Source organism: Epinephelus fuscoguttatus, linkage group LG16, assembly GCF_011397635.1.
Source record: "Epinephelus fuscoguttatus linkage group LG16, E.fuscoguttatus.final_Chr_v1".
Lineage (NCBI taxonomy): Eukaryota > Metazoa > Chordata > Actinopteri > Perciformes > Serranidae > Epinephelus > Epinephelus fuscoguttatus.
In genome coordinates, this window is record NC_064767.1 from 38,294,925 (window position 1) to 38,314,610 (window position 19,686).

The 19,686-nt window shown below is 41.9% G+C and overlaps 1 protein-coding gene and 1 long non-coding RNA gene across 4 annotated transcripts in view; one reads left to right on the forward strand and one right to left on the reverse strand.

Annotated features, from left to right (window-relative positions):
• Positions 1 to 19,686, forward strand: part of LOC125903972 (heterogeneous nuclear ribonucleoprotein L-like) — a 118,818-nt gene that overhangs the window by 93,558 nt on the left and 5,574 nt on the right. For 2 of the 3 annotated variants that reach the window (XM_049601213.1, XM_049601214.1), the window contains exons 9-13: positions 266 to 483; positions 8,183 to 8,304; positions 9,191 to 9,392; positions 16,612 to 16,669; positions 16,890 to 16,988. In XM_049601213.1, coding sequence (XP_049457170.1) covers positions 266 to 483; positions 8,183 to 8,304; positions 9,191 to 9,392; positions 16,612 to 16,669; positions 16,890 to 16,988 — 699 coding nt within the window. The remainder of the gene's footprint in view (positions 1 to 265; positions 484 to 8,182; positions 8,305 to 9,190; positions 9,393 to 16,611; positions 16,670 to 16,889; positions 16,989 to 19,686) is intronic. The other variant, XM_049601215.1, reaches the window with a different exon arrangement.
• LOC125904057 (uncharacterized) overlaps positions 15,693 to 19,686 on the reverse strand; it is a 30,981-nt gene continuing 26,987 nt past the window's right edge. The window contains exons 2-3 of the long non-coding RNA XR_007451374.1: positions 15,969 to 16,038; positions 15,693 to 15,866 (exon numbers count right to left, since the gene is read on the reverse strand). This is a non-coding gene — a long non-coding RNA (uncharacterized LOC125904057). The remainder of the gene's footprint in view (positions 15,867 to 15,968; positions 16,039 to 19,686) is intronic.

Below are 19,686 nucleotides of genomic sequence, written 5' to 3' on the forward strand. Positions count from 1 at the left end.
TCACTTTTATTGACTCAACATGTGGTTATAGCCACCAGTACCAGTACAACCTCAGAGTTTACATTCGTTTCACTAACTCCCACTGTGCATGCGTCCCGCCCGCATGGAGGAGAACCATTTTTCCTCTAGAGTGGCACAGGGATGAGAACCGTAAATAATATAATAGAAGAGAGTTCCAAGTTAACACATCTAACAATAAAAACAGACAGAGGCAGTATTGTACTCTCGGCATTCATTTCAGCTTCTGTTGTCTCTGCCTCCTCAGGTCCACCCTGCCCCCTGCTGCCTCTGCCTGGCAACAGCAGGTACAAGCTCACCTCAGTGGATGTTCCAGACATGGTGTCATACCCTCTGCCCCAGTCATCCTCCTCATACTCGGGTCATGCCCCCAGCTCTGTTGCCATGGTGAGCGGCCTCCATTCTTCCAAGATGAATTGCACCCGCATCTTCAACCTTTTCTGCCTCTACGGCAACATTGAGAAGGTAGGTATATTTGTTTTCTTAAAGGCATACTGTGCAGGAGTTTCACAGAAACCAATGTATGGGCTCGTACAGAAGTAATCCCTCTCAATCACTGACCCACTCTCAGTGTGTGGTGATTAGGGCTGCCACTAACGATTATTTTCATTGTCGACTAATCTGTTGATTATTTCTTCGATTAGTCGACTAATCATTTCATCGAAAAATGTGTTAAAATGTTGAAAAATGTCGGTCTGTCTCACCCAAACCCCAGAATTACGTCATCTAATGTCTTGTTTAATATTCACGCCAAAGGGTTTTAGTTCACCGTCATGGGAGAGCGTGTAAAGCTGCCAATATCTGAACATACAGTACAGGCCAAAAGTTTGGACACACCTTCTCATTCAATGCGTTTTCTTTATTTTCATGACTATTTACATTGTAGATTCTCACTGAAGGCATCAAAACTATGAATGAACACATGTGGAGTTATGTACTTAACAAAAAAAGGTGAAATAACTGAAAACATGTTTTATATTCTAGTTTCTTCAAAATAGCCACCCTTTGCTCTGATTACTGCTTTGCACACTCTTGGCATTCTCTCCATGAGCTTCAAGAGGCTATTTTGAAGAAACTAGAATATAAAACATGTTTTCAGTTATTTCACCTTGTTTTGTTAAGTACATAACTGTACATACTGTATATTTAAAAAAAACAAAGAAAATACAATGTGGCTAAATGAATAGATAAGGAGGATAAAACAGTTGGGGGACAGTATTATAGGGAGTAGGACATTTTAAAAGGGTGTGTTTTGAGGTGGGACTTGAAGGTGTCAGTAGAGTTCAGAATGTGGATGTGTAGTGGGAGTGAGTTCCAGAGTCTAGGTGCTGAGCAGTTAAAAGCCCAAGCACCCATTGAACTGAGTGTGAATGGAGGTGTAGAAAGCAGAGCAGCAGATGAGGAACGGAGTGAACGGGGTGGGATGTAAGGGTGTAACATATTAGAGAGATATGGGGGAGCCTGGTTATGGAGAGCTTTGAATGTTAACAGGAACTTGTATTGTATCTGTTGTTGGACAGGGAGCCAGTGGAGTTGAATGGTGTGATGTGGTCTGAGGACTTGGTACGAGTGATGATTCTGGCAGCAGAGTTCTGGATGGATTGTAGACGGTGAATGAGTTTATGTGGTAATCCAGGCGAGAAGTGACCAGAGCATTTTTGAGGACTTCAGTGGAGTGCTGGGTTAGGGAGGGACGAAGTCTGGAGATATTGCGAGATGGAAAAAGGCTGTGCGTGAGATGTTATTGATGTGGGATGTGAATGAGAGGGTGCTGTCCAAAATAACGCAGAGACTTTTAACTTCGGCTGTTAATGAAGGCAGGTCAGAGAGACATGATGCTGCTCTGCAGGGTGCTTGATTTGCATACATTAACTTGGCGGTAATTACAAGGGACGCTGAAGAGGAAGGGGAAGGGGGTTTTGAAGTCTGGCAGAATTAAAAATCAAATGCAGTTGTTGAGCATATAATAAGCAGTATTTGAGAACCGATGCCATGGGCCAAATTTAAAATTTAAAATATAGAATTAGTGAAAGAAACAGAAAAAACATGTCTTGCAAAAACGGTTCTTGTGTAGTCAGAGGGCAAAGGGGCAGGTGCTTGAGCACCACCTGGGGTCTATCTGTGCACGTGCTTGGTATCCAACAATTCCTGCATAGTAAATCTTTAAGTAGGGATGGAATGATATCAGATCTTCATTGAATGATTATCCTGGACCAAAAAAAATTAAAGAGAGTACTATAATTATATCTAGAGAAAATTCAATAATAATTATAGCTGCTGCGCAGCAATGGGTCGGGTCAGGGCATTTTTAGGCAATTCTGAGCAACAAGCAGAAGATTTGGAAGACATTTAGGAATTTAGCAACACAATCTGCCTTTTGCATCAGCTGAGGCTTGAACTCACAACCTCTGAGACTAAGAATCAATTTCTATCTCCCTGAGCTAATTAGTCAGTGATAATTCATGTGTAGCTTCACAAATTGACTAAGCCAGACGTGCAGGTTTAGCAGCCGTCCATGCATGGAAAAGCAGATTTCAAACCACTGTAAAAAATTCAGTTATCGAAACAAAAATCTGAAAATACATATATTGCATCTAGACAGTATGGAGATGTTGATAATTTATTTTAACAATGATTGATTTGCTTCATAAGCGAAAAACTGATGTTTAACTAGTTGAGCTATGTGCAAAGTGAGAAGCCTCAGATGGTTTCCCACTGAAGTGTTGACACTGGATCTTTGTGCGAAGTTTGGTTTATTTTCAAGCATGAGAAGGCAGATTTTCTAGCAGGAAGAAGACTTGTAGATGCTGAACATCGATGAGTCAGGCTCAGGCAATTTTAAGCAATAAGCTGGAGCACAAGAAGATGATTACATTACAATGTGGATTCTACACCAGTTGTGGCTCGAACCCGCAACCTCTGGAACCTAAGACGGTCATCTACCGCTCTGAGCTAATTGGCAAGTAGCACCTCAACAGTTGCTTCACAAACTGAGTAAACCGTTCACTGTTGTATAGGAAAGCAGCCATCCATGTATGGAAAGGCAGATTTGAAACCACTGTAAAAAATTCAGTTATTAAGACAAAAATCTGAAAATACACATATTGCATCTAAACAGCATGGAGATGTTGGTAATTTGTTTCTAACAATGATTGATTTGCTCCATAAGTGAAAAACTAATGTTTAAAATTGCCGTTTTTACATTGACTCCAATTGTTCACATTAGAGCAAAATTCAAAATGCTGTCAAAAATTCACTTTTTGAGATAAAATTCTGAAATTTGCCACACATCATCTACCATGACTCTAGAACTTTGTCATTTTTATCATGAACATTGAAGATTTATTTAGCAAGAATTTGCATGTATATGTTTACAGTACCGTTTAAGTTTTGAACTTTAGACGCTTGCTGTAGCGCCACCATCAGGACTATTGGCTTGAGTTTACAGCTGAGGATATCTGGCATGAGACTGGACCTTTGTGCAAAGTTTGATGAGTGTTCGCCCATGGGAAGTATGATTTCCTCGGAAGAAGAAAGACGAAGAAGAATAGCTAGGATTGCAATAGTGTCCTGGCAGCTTAGCTGCCTGGACCCTAATTATAGCTGCTGCGCAGCGATGGGTCGGGTCCAGGCATTTTTAGGCAATTCTGAGCAACAAGCAGAAGAATTGGAAGACATTTAGGAATTTAGCAACACAATCTGCCTTTTGCATCAGCTGAGGCTTGAACTCACAACCTCAAAGACATGGGTGAAAACCCATGGGAAGTATGATTTCCTCGGAAGAAGAAAGAAGAACGAAGAAAGATGAAGAATACCTGGGATTACAATAGTGTCCTGGTAGTTTAGCTGCCCGGACCTTAAATACCTAGGATTACAAAATGCCATCAGTCAGATTTATCTTTAACGTTGTTTATTGTGCATTTGACTATTTTTTGGCAAATGAATTGTGCTTAAAATACTAGTGTAGGGAGGTGGAGAGGGAGACAAAGTGAGAATGGAAAGCAACAGAGGTTATTTAAGAGGTACTGGATTATTTACAGAATATTATCATACAGTGGTGGAAAAAAGTTTTCGGACACCCCATGCATTTGTGAAATATTGCATTAAGAATCACTCTTAGGTCTTCAAGTGCAATTTCTTTTAGTACAGTCACAGCCAAAATACTAAATAAATCCTAAAAAAGCCATTAAAAACTTAAAATTGATTGGTTCCATAAAAATACATACGAAATTTTGAGTATTGGGTCATTTTGGTACCAGTGATGAAGGTCGTTCTTTTTATTAAAAGACACAATTTTTGTTGCCAAGCTTCGTGTCTACATAAAGCCAGCACATTTGAAAGTTCTTCAGACACAAAAATGGCTAAAACAAGGAACCTAACGCAGGAAACATGCCTGAAGATAAAGATTCTTAGCCAGGAAGGGTACAGCTGCCGCCAGATAGCCAGGAAGTGCAGATGCAGTCCTTCAGCAGTTGGATACACTCTGCAGAAATAGCTTGGAAGACAAACCAAGATCTGGGCGTCCAAGGGTTTCTTCAGCAAGAAATGACCACATCCTGATCCGCATGTGCAGGCAAAACCGCCGAATGACATCACAGGAGCTTCAGCAGCAGTGGTCAAACCAAACTGGTGTCCAGTGTTCCACCCGCACTGTACGTGGCCGACTTTTAGATCATGGCTTAAGGTCCTACAAGGCTATCAAGAAGCCCCCGATCAATAAGAGACAGAGGTTAGCCTGGCATCGTTGGGCCCAGGCACACAAGAACTGGACAGCCAGGAACTGGAAGAAGATTTTGTGGTCAGATGAGTCCAGTTTCCAGCTTTATCTTCCTCCTACTAATGTGAGGGTACGCAGAAGGCCAGGCGAAGCATTATCTCCAGCATGTACAGTACCTACTGTCAAGCATGGTGGAGGCAGTATCATGGTTTGGGGATGCATGAGTGCTGCTGGTGTTGGTCATCTCACTGTCTGTGATGGCACATTGAACTCTACCAAGTATTGTACCATTCTCGAACCCACATGCTCCCTTCTGCACGTGCACTGTTCCGTCAAGTAAAAACTGGATGTTTCAACAAGATAATGCCCTTGCCACACATCCAAGGCCAGTAGAACTTGGCTGCAGGAGCACAGTATCCAGGTCTTAGAGTGGCCAGCTCAATCCCGGACATGAGCCCCATTGAAAATCTGTGGTGGATTATCAAAGGTCTGTTTCAAAGCATAAACCAAAGAATTTAGAAGAATTAAAAGCAGTAATTCAAGAAGAATGGGACAAGATTACCCCTCAACAGTGTGAAAGGCTCGTGGGGAACATGCCAGCCAGGCTTAGAGCTCTACTACGTGCCAATGGCAGGACTACTAAATATTAATTTGATGATGTGACGGTTTATTTATTTTTTGTTCAGTTTTGAACACATTCTCTATTATTTGTTGACTTTGATACCGACAATGTTGAGAACTGACATATTGAAACTGTCAAGAATTTAGTTTTGTTAGTTTTTCTTGTAAACAATAAACAAAAAAATATAATTTGTATTTGTTTGCATCTGTCTAATGCAGCCACACCTTTTGAAACACAAAAAAGATTTTTCCACAAATATTTCATGATAATATTTGCGATTGTGTAAAATTTTAAGGGTGTCCGAAAACTTTTTTCCACCACTGTATGTGTATTATTATTATTTTTTTCAAGATTATTTTTTTTGGGTGTTTTGCCTTTAATGGACAGGACAGTGTGAGAAATGGGGGAGAGGGAGAGAGTGGGGGGACGACATGCAGCAATGGTTGCAAGCCGGAGTCGAACTCGCAACCGCTGCAGCAAGGCATCGCCTCTACACATGGGGTGCTGGCACTATCCACTACGCTACCAACGCCCCCATATGTGTATTATTCACTTGATATCAGTATGTCATTTTTAAAGTATCACAGTTATCATCAGTACAGCTATATCGTGACACCCCTACTTTAAAGTGTGTCTTTAACAACTTTTGCTGTTTCATGTCCATTATGTTATCGACTTCCCTATGTTGTTATCAGAATACTGTATATGAGTAGACTCTGTCACTTCACTGAAAGGACTGTTTCACCTGTCAAATCTAGACTGGAGCTTTATGTCATTTTTGGGGATATCCTCAATCCAATATAGTTTTTACACAGAACTAGGACTGTGGATTTTGTCCACATCACATACATTGGAAGCACAGTAGGAAGTGATTTCTTAAACAGTGTTGGGCAAGTTACTTTCAAAATGTAATATATTACATATTACTAGTTATTTTCATTTGGAAGTAATAATAATACTTTACAATATTACTCTCTGCATAGAGTAATAAGTTACTTATTACACTACTTTTGCGTTACTTTAACCAAAATGAGCTTAGAAGATCTAATGTTCATTTTAAATGGATGAGGGTCATGTTGTTTCACAGCAGCTAATCAAATAAGCTCTAGTTTATTACAGTTCATTCCAAATCCAGTACGGCAGGTTTGATCCATTCATGCATTCACATACAGTGGTTACCACTTTGTATTAACATGAAAAAAATGATAAAGAACGATTGAATAGCCTAGACCTTTTTAAATAAATGAATAGCCTTGAAAACAGGAAGGGTCAGTAGAGATCAAAGTCTCATAATTATGAGATATGGATAAATATGTGTGGGCCTATGATATGAAACACAATAAACAAATGGAATGGTGCGTGAGTAAATCACCATGAGGAGTGCAAGTTAATACAACAGAGCTGAAAGACCCACCTGCCGGTTCCTGGTGTGTTGGTCTGCTACAGCAGCACCAGAGAGTTATGCATAAGAACGGGACTTTGTGCCAGTGTTGCTCTGCAGTTGTAGGGGATGTGAAAGTTAACATTCAACATACACTAACATCACCTAGATGTGCCAATCACCGGGACAAGGAAAAAACAAACGTAGGCCAGCTCCTCATCCCTGCTGCTTTCAGGCAGCTGTAGGACACAGAAACAGAACAGGGTACATTGTAGATGTTGCAGGTATCTGAAACACACTGAATATGATAACACACAGTACGCAACAGCATGACCCAAATGTGCCGATCACCGGCAGCACCCTTCTTGTAGCACATAACAACACACAACAACGTTCGGGGTATTATTTTAATTTTGGTGGTGCACTGGCGGATGGATCATTGTGGATAAATGAAAAATGAAAACAATTAACAGTTGATTCCGATAAACTGTTATATTTCAACGCGTTACATGACTTTGTAAATGTAATATTATTACCTGAAATCCTGTTGGTAACGCACTATATTACTTCATTAATGCTAAAACGTAATGTATTACTGTAACGCCTTACTTTTGTAATGCTTTACCCTCAACACTGCTCTTAAAGGAATACTCATTTTTCATCACTCACACTGTGTTTCATTGAATTCAGGAAGAAAACCTTGTTTGTCTTGCATGTCTCCAAGGAATCCAAAAAGGGCAAACATTTCTTGATGAACTGAAGTCAAAGGGGTCCGTGATTAACAACAGCAAAACTATTTCAAAATCAGTTTACAAACTTTCACACAACCCCTGCAGTATAGTCCAAGTCTCATTTATTCTGTGGTATGCTACGTCTGTGCTGCTTGTCTGTGAGTGAGACTGTTTATGGGAAGTACTGAGCATAAGACTGGATAAATAAGATTTAGATTGTGCTGTAGGAATTGTGTGAGATTTTGTAAACTGATGTTTTGATATAGTTTTGCTTTTGATAAATGTGGATCCCTGTGACTTAAATTCATCAAGAATGTTCGCCTGTATTGGATTTCTTGTTCACTGTTCATCGAGGCATGCGAGAAAAAGAGTTTTCTTTCCACATTCAATGTAATGTGATGAGTCATTGACATACAAATGATCATTTAGGGGGTGAAATATTCTTTTAAAGTCCAGTATAAAGGAATAATTACAGCAAGCCAAACCTGTTTCGGTGTCCATTTGGGCACCAGACAAACTTTGTGAACCCATTCAGTGTTTACAAGTGTTACATTTGTAAAGGTGACTAATGTATGTTGCTTATGTAAGACAGCTGTTAGGTTAAGTGTTAAGTGTGTCCCTGTGCGTGTGTGTGTGTGTGTGTGTGTGTGTGTGTGTGTGTGTGTGTGTGTGTGTGTGTGTGTGTGTGTGTGTGTGTGTGTGTGTGTGTGTAGGTAAAGTTTATGAAGAGTGTTCCTGGCACAGCGCTGGTTGAGATGGGGGATGAGTATGCTGTGGACAGAGCCATCACACACCTCAACAGCATCAAGGTGTTTGGCAAGAGACTCAATGTCTGGTGAGAAGTACATCTATGCACACACATTGTTCTATGATTTCTAAAGTTCCATATCTTTCACCATGTGTGTCAAATGTAAATGTGCTGAATATTTCACATTAATCAGTGTTAGAAATAGAGAGAAAGTTGCTGATTATCTGGCAAACTGAAAGGCCAGAAATGATCTACTGCACGACTTAAAGTCTAACATATAGGACCTTTGTTTTTATAGATTTGTCAGTCTCTTCATTATTTTTTTAATTCGTTATTCTGCCCTTAAAGCTCCAGTTAGTAACTCTTATGAAAATAACTTTGTGTCATATTTGCTGAAATTGGCACTATATTCTGAAAGTAGTACATGACAGAGATAGTCTCTGGGAAAAAAAATCATGTCCCTTTTCATACCACCTCTAATGGCATTCACTAAAATCAGACTGCAGTGGGGCAGCAACAACCAATCAAAGCAGAGCAGTCGCTAACACAGCTGTCAATCATGTCAATTACTGAATGAATGAATATAATGCACTCAAACTAGGCAGCGCTGATCAAATATGAATCAAGATTCTGTTACTGCATTGCCTATTTCTCTCCAGATGTTTTCAGAAACTTTTTTAGTGACTATTTAGCTGGAAAATGTGGAAGTTGGTCTGACTGGTGGGAAGTGCTTAGTACACCTGTTAACGGTATTCAACATGGCAGCCAGGTCACAAATTGTCATAAATGACATCAGTGCACTGAAACAGAAAACTTTATTGGGTATTTAATTATTAGAAATTAACCCAATCACTTTCTTCTGCATGTGTGTAACATGCTCTTCAGGTTTAGTTAGTATTTCAGCTCTACAATGTAAAATTCATGTATTTGACTTGAGTTGGATGTGGTAACACAGGTGTTGTGTTGTGTGCAGTGTGTCTAAGCAGCATGCAGTCATCCCCAGTCAGGTGTTTGAATTAGAGGACGGCAGCAGCAGCTATAAGGACTTTGCCATGACCAGGAACAACCGCTTCAGCAGTGCCGGACAGGCCTCCAAAAACATCATCCAGCCTCCATCTGCAGTTCTACACTACTACAACGTTCCTCCATGCATATCACAGGACCATTTATTGAGGGTATGCAGCTTCTGTCTGATAAATGCCCTGTTTTTCTGTAAGGAAAAAATACTTTGCCTCCAAGTTGCCAGCCCCTCTGCCTTTGCAACTAAACTTAAACAGCTGTGAGTGTGTGTGTGTGTGTGTATATATATATAATATATATATATATATATATATATATATATACAGTACAGGCCAAAAGTTTGGACACACCTTCTCATTCAATGCGTTTTCTTTATTTTCATGACTATTTACATTGTAGATTCTCACTGAAGGCATCAAAACTATGAATGAACACATGTGGAGTTATGTACTTAACAAAAAAAGGTGAAATAACTGAAAACATGTTTTATATTCTAGTTTCTTCAAAATAGCCACCCTTTGCTCTGATTACTGCTTTGCACACTCTTGGCATTCTCTCCATGAGCTTCAAGAGGTAGTCACCTGAAATGGTTTCCACTTCACAGGTGTGCCTTATCAGGGTTAATTAGTGGAATTTCTTGCTTTATCAATGGGGTTGGGACCATCAGTTGTGTTGTGCAGAAGTCAGGTTAATACACAGCCAACAGCCCTATTGGACAACTGTTAAAATTCATAGTATGGCAAGAACCAATCAGCTAACTAAAGAAAAACGAGTGGCCATTATTACTTTAAGAAATGAAGGTCAGTCAGTCCGGAAAATTGCAAAAACTTTAAATGTGTCCCCAAGTGGAGTCGCAAAAACCATCAAGCGCTACAACAAAACTGGCACACATGAGGACCGACCCAGGAAAGGAAGACCAAGAGTCACCTCTGCTTCTGAGGATAAGTTCATCCGAGTCACCAGCCTCAGAAATCGCAAGTTAACAGCAGCTCAGATCACAGACCAGATGAATGCCACACAGAGTTCTAGCAGCAGACCCATCTCTAGAACAACTGTTAAGAGGAGACTGCGCGAATCAGGCCTTCATGGTCAAATAGTTGCTAGGAAACCACTGCTAAGGAGAGGCAACAAGCAGAAGAGATTTGTTTGGGCCAAGAAACACAAGGAATGGACATTAGACCAGTGGAAATCTGTGCTTTGGTCTGATGAGTCCAAATTTGAGATCTTTGGTTCCAACCCGTGTCTTTGTGAGACGAGAAAGGTGAACGGATGGATTCCACATGCCTGGTTCCCACTGTGAAGCATGGAGGAGGAGGTGTGATGGTGTGGGGGTGTTTTGCTGGTGACACTGTTGGGGATTTATTCAAAATTGAAGGCACACTGAACCAGCATGGCTACCACAGCATCCTGCAGCGACATGCCATCCCATCCGGTTTGCGTTTAGCTGGACGATCATTTATTTTTCAACAGCACAATGACCCCAAACACACCTCCAGGCTGTGTAAGGGCTATTTGACCAAGAAGGAGAGTGATGGAGTGCTGCGGCAGATGACCTGGCCTCCACAGTCACCGGACCTGAACCCAATGGAGATGGTTTGGGGTGAGCTGGACCGCAGAGTGAAGGCAAAGGGGCCAACAAGTGCTAAACACCTCTGGGAACTCCTTCAAGACTGTTGGAAAACCATTTCAGGTGACTACCTCTTGAAGCTCATGGAGAGAATGCCAAGAGTGTGCAAAGCAGTAATCAGAGCAAAGGGTGGCTATTTTGAAGAAACTAGAATATAAAACATGTTTTCAGTTATTTCACCTTTTTTTGTTAAGTACATAACTCCACATGTGTTCATTCATAGTTTTGATGCCTTCAGTGAGAATCTACAATGTAAATAGTCATGAAAATAAAGAAAACACATTGAATGAGAAGGTGTGTCCAAACTTTTGGCCTGTACTGTATATATATATATATATATATATATATATATACGCCCAGCCCTATATATATATATATATATACATATATACATACATATATATATATATATATATATATATATAAACTCACTATGTATGTATGTATACGTATATACATTCCTTAACTCCTCTGCCAAATTGCTCCTCTCCTCTGCCCAGAGTGATATCTAGAGGTGTGCAGGGTGCCCGCCCAAACAGGAGAAAGTCAATCAATCAATCAATTTTATTTATAAAGCCCAATATCACAAATCACAATTTGCCTCACAGGGCTTTACAGCATACGACATCCCTCTGTCCTTAAGACCCTCACAGCAGATAAGGAAAAACTCCCCCAAAAAAACCCTTTAACGGGGGAAAAAAAACGGTAGAAACCTCAGGAAGAGCAACTGAGGAGGGATCCCTCTTCCAGGACGGACAGACATGCAATAGATGTCGTACAGAACAGATCAACATGATAAATTAACAGTAATCCATATGACACAGAGAGAGAGAGAGAGAGAGAGATGCAGGTAATGACAGTATCTTACAACAACATTAATGAAAGTAATAATATTATAGTTATAGTTCTGGTTACTGCGGTACAATATGTTGAAAGTATGTATTAATACCTGGCAGTATACATGTGTGACAATAATCATATGTGTATAATAACAGAAGAAGTATGACTAATGACTAATGATGGCAGCAGCAGCAGGAGGCATCTGGCAGGACCACGGCAGCAGCACAACCACACGTCACGCTGTCCAGGCACCGCTGTGATATGAGTTAATCTGAGAGACAGTGGAGCACAAAGGCTCCGGAGAAGAAGCCGAGTTAGTGACATCCAGAATGGCCGAGAGAGAGAGAGAGAGAGAGAGAGAGAGAGAGAGAGAGAGAGAGAGAGAGAAGGAGAGAAGGGGCCCGGTGTATTATAGAGGGGTCCTCCGGCAGACTAGGCCTAAGTCAGCCTAACTAAGGGCTGGTACAGGGCAAGCCTGAGCCAGCCCTAACTATAAGCTTTATCAAAGAGGAAAGTCTTAAGTCTAGTCTTAAATGTGGAGACGGTGTCTGCCTCCCGGACCGTAACAGGAAGATGATTCCACAGGAGAGGAGCCTGATAGCTGAAGGCTCTGGCTCCTGATCTACTTTTGGAGACTTTAGGGACCACGAGTAACCCTGCGTTCTCAGAGCGCTGTGTTCTGGTGGGATAATATGGCACTATGAGCTCTCTAAGATATGACGGAGCTTGACCATTTAGAGCTTTATAAGTTAACAGTAGGATTTTAAATTCAATTCTGGATTTTACAGGGAGCCAGTGCAGAGAAGCTAAAACAGGAGAAATATGATCGCGTTTCTTAGTTCCTGTTAGTACACGTGCTGCTGCATTCTGAATTAGCTGGAGAGTTTTTAAGGACTTACTAGAGCTACCTGATAATAGAGAGTTACAATAATCCAGCCTTGAGGTAACAAAAGCGTGGACCAATTTTTCTGCATCTTTTCGGGTCAGGATAGGCCTAATTTTCGCAATAGCTAGAAATAGAAAGTAAGGGCAATATCCCGTGCTTTGATGCTGTGTCGTGTTGTATGCATATACCACTTCTGGGAGATACTCGGCCCACCTCCTTTTCTTCTCATGAGGGAGAGCACATAGCAGGTCGTGGAGTGTTCCATTAAACCTCTCGCACTGGCCGTTTCCCTGCAGGTGGTAGGGAGTTGTTGGACTCTTCCTCATTCCATACAATTTACAGAGCAACTGCACCACCTCTGCTTCAAAACATCTGCCTTGGTCTGAGCGCAACTGGGCTGGCATGCCACAGGGTTAAATCCACCCCTTAACCAGGCACTTGGCCACGGTGGTGGCCCGCTGATCTCGGGTTGGAATGGCCATTGTGAATTTAGAAAACATGTTGGTCAAAATGAAAACATTCTCCCTCCCATCCAAAGAGGGTTCCAACACTGTGAAGTCCATTGCCACCACTTCCAGCGGCTGGGACGCCAACAAGCTGCCCATAGATGTCACGACCTTGGGTTGGGGCACCTTGGAGACAATGCACCTCTCGCAGGATTTACAAAATTCCTTAACATCTCTGTACATTCCTGGCCAATAACGTGGGCTAATCTCTGTGGGCCCTCCCCTGGCTTTTCTTGTTGGTGATACAGGACCCCATCACACTCTACCACTCTCTCCCACTGGTGCAACAGCTCTAATGTTCTTGATGATTCACCCAGCCGCTCTCCATGGTTGGGTTTTTCTGCTCTACCCCAGTACTTGAGGAAAGCGGCCACTTGAGGATCAGCCTGTTGTAGTCTGGCTAGAGACTGTGCACTACAGAGCAGGAAACTGGTCGCGGATTCATTTTGGGTGGAGGGCCCTGCTGCCTGTTCATCACACTTGATAAGCTGGGGGGCGGGTGCGGCAGAGTAGTTGTCTGAGTGGGGGTCCCCCTCATCCGAGAGTGGCTCTGAGTACTCCCTGGACAAAGCCTCAGCTGCTGCATTCTGCCGGCCAGGGTGGTACACTATCTCATAGTCAAATTGGGCCAACTCTGAGACCCACCGCTACTCCACAGCTCCTAATTTTGCAGTCTGTAGATGGCTCAGTGGATTGTTATCAGTCAGAATGGTGAATTTCTTGCCAATACAATAATCTTGAAATTTGTCTGTAACAGCCCAATTAAGGCCCAGCATCTCCAGCTTCATGGCACTGTAATTTTCCATATTCCTCTCTGCTCCCTGGAACCCCCTGCTTGCGTATGCTACTGGCCTCCTCTGTCCGTCGACCTCCTGAGACAGGATAGTTCCCAGCCCCTGGTGACGGGTATCAGTCTCTAAGGAGAATCTGCATACGCCAACACCTGGGCGGACACTAGTCTCTGCTTGAGGGTCTGAAATGCCATTTCACACGCAGGGCTCCAGTGCTTCTCGAATAGGCATGCCGGTAGGGGCTGCCGCTGCTGATTTTTCTTGAATAAGCCCAAGGCAGAGAGGGCGTGAAGGGGAGCAGCTATGCTTGCGAAGTCCCTCACAAACTGTCTATAGAAGCTTGCGAAGCCAAGGAACAACTGCAACTCAGCCCCATAACGAGGGCTTCTCCACTCTGCCACCACCTTAATCTTCTCTGGGTCAGTTACCAACCCCTGTGCCCAAATTATGTGACCCAGATACAACACCTCTGACTGGAAGAATGAGCACTTGCCAAGCTTCACCTCTAGGTTGAACTGCTCGACCCGTGAGAGGACCAGATCTAATCGCTGCAGGTGTTGCTCAAATGTTGAAGAGAAAACAACAACATCATCCAAATAGAGCAGCAAGGCTTGGAACCGCTGATCCCCCAAGATACGCTCCATAAGCCGCTGAAACATCCCTGGTGCGTTTAACCTCCATTGCAGCAGTCACGATGCTTGGCCCCCCTGCTGAAGCTTCTGTCTTGCAGGAGTGAACCGTTTTCTTCTGTCACTCTGCCCCGAGCTCAACCTCCTCCTCCTCCTCCTCCAACTGTTTTTGTAACTTAGTGAGCGATGGATGCTGCCCATATATCTCTTTAAGAATTTCTAACACCTGGTCTGGATCTGACTGTACTGTACCGCTTGGGGTTGATGCTTTATTTCCTGCCTAGCTTCTCCCCCCAGCTGTTCATGAATGAATGCTGCCTTTTTGGCACCAGTAAAGGGGCGATAACTCAGAGTAGCATTTAACTCATCCAACCACTCATAAAATGTAGCACTTGTATCGCCAGTGAAAGTTGTACATTTCTTTTCTTTAGGCAGATACACAATACGCTCTCTGCAGATAGCCGATGTGCTCCCAGTATCTGCCACCTGCCCGTTAAGGGCGTTATTCATAGCCCTTAATTCTTCTCTTAAAGTGTCATTGACATCCTTCAGCTTAGCTATAGTTTCCTTATCCAGCTGTGCTCTGGCTTTAAGGGCTTTTACCTTTTGTTTAACTCATCCGACATTGTTACCTATCAGACGCACCGGGCAGGCAGACAAACACCTGTTACAATGATGCTGGATGTAGCTGGTGGAGGCTGCTGTGATGGCTGATCTTGCTTCTCCTGCTGTGATGACTCCAACACCGGCACTGCTCCAGTCCACTTTCACCCCTAACACATACACCCCAAGCACCATGCAAAACCCAGCTTGTCTCTTTTACCACTCAGGCTGCTGTATTCTACAAAGAAGACCCTGCTCACAGCACCAAATTTTAACCTTGTGATAAGATTACTTGCAGTAACTCTATACTTCTGAAGAATCAGCAGGCAGACTGTAAAGTTATGAAAATGAAAATAATCTTACATTACAATTTATCCAAACAGAAAAATAGATAAAATACAAGAAGTAAATATAGAAAGGAAACCAACTGGATCTTCAACAGCGTTTCAATTATAGACACTATTGCACAAGATGTATAAAGTACAACTATGCTGTGTGGTTCACAGGGCTACTAAATTCAGAATAAATGCACTACAATGGACTGGAGCAGATTACTTGCTCCAACTCAAGGGTCACTGTCAGTGCCACACAAATGATTATACAGTAAATCATACCATTAATTATGATAAATACAAAAATGCATTTACATAAATTGCAGCCACAGTGCACACTCACCTCCCTACAGTGCACTAATTGTAGACACTTCAACAGACGACACAGGACCTGGGTCTGGTAACTCGCATCATCCTGTGCAATTAAAAGGAATCACACCCCATTAACCTCAGGTCACAATGTCACAGCATCATACAAAAATAAAGAAAAGCAAAGATTTAAAGATAATAAAGATACCTGCTCAACCCCAACTCTTGCATACTGGTTACTTCCCCCTCAATGAGACTGCTCGGCCGACAGCAGTGCCCTGAAGAAAGTTTTTACATTCAGTTCAATAACCGCACGTTTTACTGGGGTGCGAGCAAGTAAATTTGATGAAATATACTATCAGAACCACTTCATACTCACACAGCCATAGAAAGAGAGACGCTAACAAAGTGCCTGGCATCTTAACAGACCGCTAGGAGAAAATGTTCTGTGTTCCGCCTGGTGTCACAGGTAATTATGTTCTGACTACGCACCCGGCCACCTGGCCACAGTTGTTTGCCACATGCTCACACTGGCCAGTTCATATATTTTCACATATTTCTGTTCTTCATTTTTTTACATATCATCCTGAAAAACTGCCATGTTTTGCAGGTTCAACATCAAACCAAATGAGGATAGTAATATTTCATATTTAGATGCACTGAGATGAGAAATGTCATGATCTAGACAGGAGCAGTGTGTAAATGTCTTGAATATGTTGCTGCTTGCTGAGGACAGATGGAGACTTGTCTGTGATGAAACCCTCCTGTATATGATAACTGAAGTTTTACATCTAACCTAACAGAGTAACAGAGCTTTACTTATTTATCAGCTGCTGTGTGTTTTTTGGCAGCTGTGTACAGAGCATGATGTGCCTGGCTTCGTCAAATTCAAGATGTTTGATGCCAAACGTAAGTAAAATTTGAACTCAGGTTCTTATTAATGTTTATTAAGTACACATTCTCCTTTTGTAGTCTGTGAAAGGATTCTTTACTGCTCTGTGTTAACTGATGAATTTGAAAGCAATTGTGTTAATTACATGTTACTCCCTCCTCCTACTCCTACTTTGTCTGTCCTTCTCAATTTATCTACCGCTCTCTTTTGATCTCACACTGTCTATCTGTCTCTTAGCCTCGTCTAAGACCATCTCTGGCTTGTTGGAGTTTGACAGTAAGACGGAGGCTGTGGAGGTCCTTACTGTTCTTAACCACTACCAGATCAGGATACCCAGTAAGGCTGTCTGAAAGACATTTTCTATCCATTTACTCAGTGTCCAAAGTGGCAGAGTGTCATATGTCAAACATGAGCAGTGGTTTATGACCAATTTCCTCAGTGATACCCGACTATAATACCACAATATTCATTCATTCATTCATCTTCTAACCGCTTCATCCTCTTGAGGGTCGCGGGGGGGCTGGAGCCTATCCCAGCTACATCAGGCGAGAGGCAGGGTACACCCTGGACAGGTCGCCAGACTATCGCAGGGCTGACACATAGAGACAAACAACCATTCACGCTCACATTCACACCTACGGACAATTTAGAGTTATCAATTAACCTAGTCCCCAATCTGCATGTCTTTGGACTGTGGGAGGAAGCCGGAGTGCCCGGAGAGAACCCACGCTGACACGGGGAGAACATGCAAACTCCGCACAGAAGGGCTCCCACGCCCGGGATCGAACCGGCAACCCTCTTGCTGTGAGGCGAGAGTGCTAACCACCACACCACCGTGCCGCCCATACAATATATGTTATCTATTTTATTAAGTGTTTTACATTTCACATAACATGTAAAAACATTTTGTTAAGTGTCCCTTAAATTGGTTATTAAAGAATTGGGAACAGGATTTGTACCAAACTGACAGTGCACAGCTGCTAAGTAAACATTACACTAACAACAAATATAAGGTTTTCTTGAAGAGTAAACTTTACTAGAAATTAAATTAGTATTAAAAACAACTACAAACAACAAGACTAGAATATACTACACTAGAATTAGCATTTGAATCAGAACTACAATATGCTACATTGACTCTGATCATCATTAAATAAAGGCAGCACCTGTATCCTGAAGGTTGAATGAATATCTTACAGTTTCACTTACTTGTAACCAATGAATGATTCATCTTTAATTGTGCGGTACCCTTTGAAAACATGCCTGTTCAGAACAGCTTTTTCGAGAACCACTCATCCAAACAACTTCCCATGACATGGTACCCGACATTTGCTAACAGCTAGCCATGGGAGCAGGCTATTTTCGGGAGGGACTCTCTAAACATGTAGTTTTTCTCCTGGATGCCTGAGGTTTTGTAGGAGGTAGCACTGCCTTAGCCTGTGCTCGGAGTTCATTTTCATAATGGGATACCAGCATGCACCTTTGTAAGGAGGCAGGGCAAAAATCATGAATTAATTTGTTTTTATGAAACTAAGAAGTTGGAGTGAGTGGCAAAGTATGGGCTATGGCTGCCCTTTAGAGAACTTTCACAAACTTCCACTTAGACTCAACAATGAATGAACTGATCAAAATTTTGTTGGTCAAAGGTCAAGGTCACTGTAACCTCACACAAATGTCTATTAGAATAAAATGATGAAGTGATGACATTTTATATGCCAAAGGTCAAACGTCAATTTCACTGTGACATCATAATATTCTTCAAAAACACTTCTGGCCATTATTCATTGTCATAGCTCAGGAACAGAAGGGGAGACATTTGGTTAGATACTGAATGGGTGATATTAATCTTGGGTTCATGTGAAGCATCCATGTTTTAGAGTATGTAGCTTCTTTTCAGCAACGTCCATATTTGAAGCATTATCAACTGTCATGGCTACATATGAGTTTGGACAGACATGGATGTAAACTCTTACTGCAACTTGACTGGTTGGTGGAGGCATACTTTTTCTAATTTATTTCTAAAACTTGGAAAATTAGGTAAACTAGACTGAATAATACACACATACAATATGGGATCAGTTTATGTGATGCATGGCAAGTGTGAATACAGAATATACTGTTCATGTTTTCTATAATTATATGTGGTCTCACACACATGGAAACTGCTAGTCTGTCTTGCAAGCGAGGCCAGTTCTACGCAGGGGCAAGAGGGGGCAATGCCCCCTTAAACAAATGTCTTGCCCCTTCAAATCAAATCTGCCGAAAAAGGCACAAAACAGAAAAGTTTTCTCATCTATCTCCACTCCACTCCGTGCTGCGTGCCGGCTTTGTGTGATCTGTTGTCTGCAGTCGGCAGAGACCCTCCCCCCAGTAAACACCCAAGATGCATAGACATCAGGTTTCTCAGTCTCAGTAAGGCAGAATGCAGCAGTAATGTGAAGCTCCGTTAAACTCGTCGTAGCGTCTCGTGTTGTGAGATACTTAATATATAGATAACAACAAAAAACAAAAGTAAATATAGCAGTGTGAGCATAGAGTGTGAGCCTGTCAGTGCAAACATTTCTTCAATCACACAAGCACAGCGAGAGATGAGTGCCTGCTGCATGTCACATACTGAGGACAAATGCCCTGTGTGTGCCAGACCCCTACGTAAAGCCCCGCCCAGCCTCTAGTTCTGCACGCTGTTTTTGGATAATCACAGCGATTTTTACAAAGCTTTTATTAACTTTTCACTCCTGCATCTTTCAGCAGCTCAAAGGAGAGTTGAGTGAAGGGAAAAAAATGACAAAAAAACAAAACAAAACAATATTATAAGACAAGCCTTGGTAAATACTGGCTATAGTGAGGTTACTGTAATTATTAGGTTCAAATTTATGTCATATGTCTAGATGCCTAATGGCCATCCGATAAGATAAATGTTAAGATGTTGGTTGTGCCTGGATGAAGGATATTTTTATTTTATTTTTTCTTAATTTTTATTTTATTTTTTTGTTTATTTTATTTTTCAGTTTTCCTCCCTGAGGGATTGCCACCT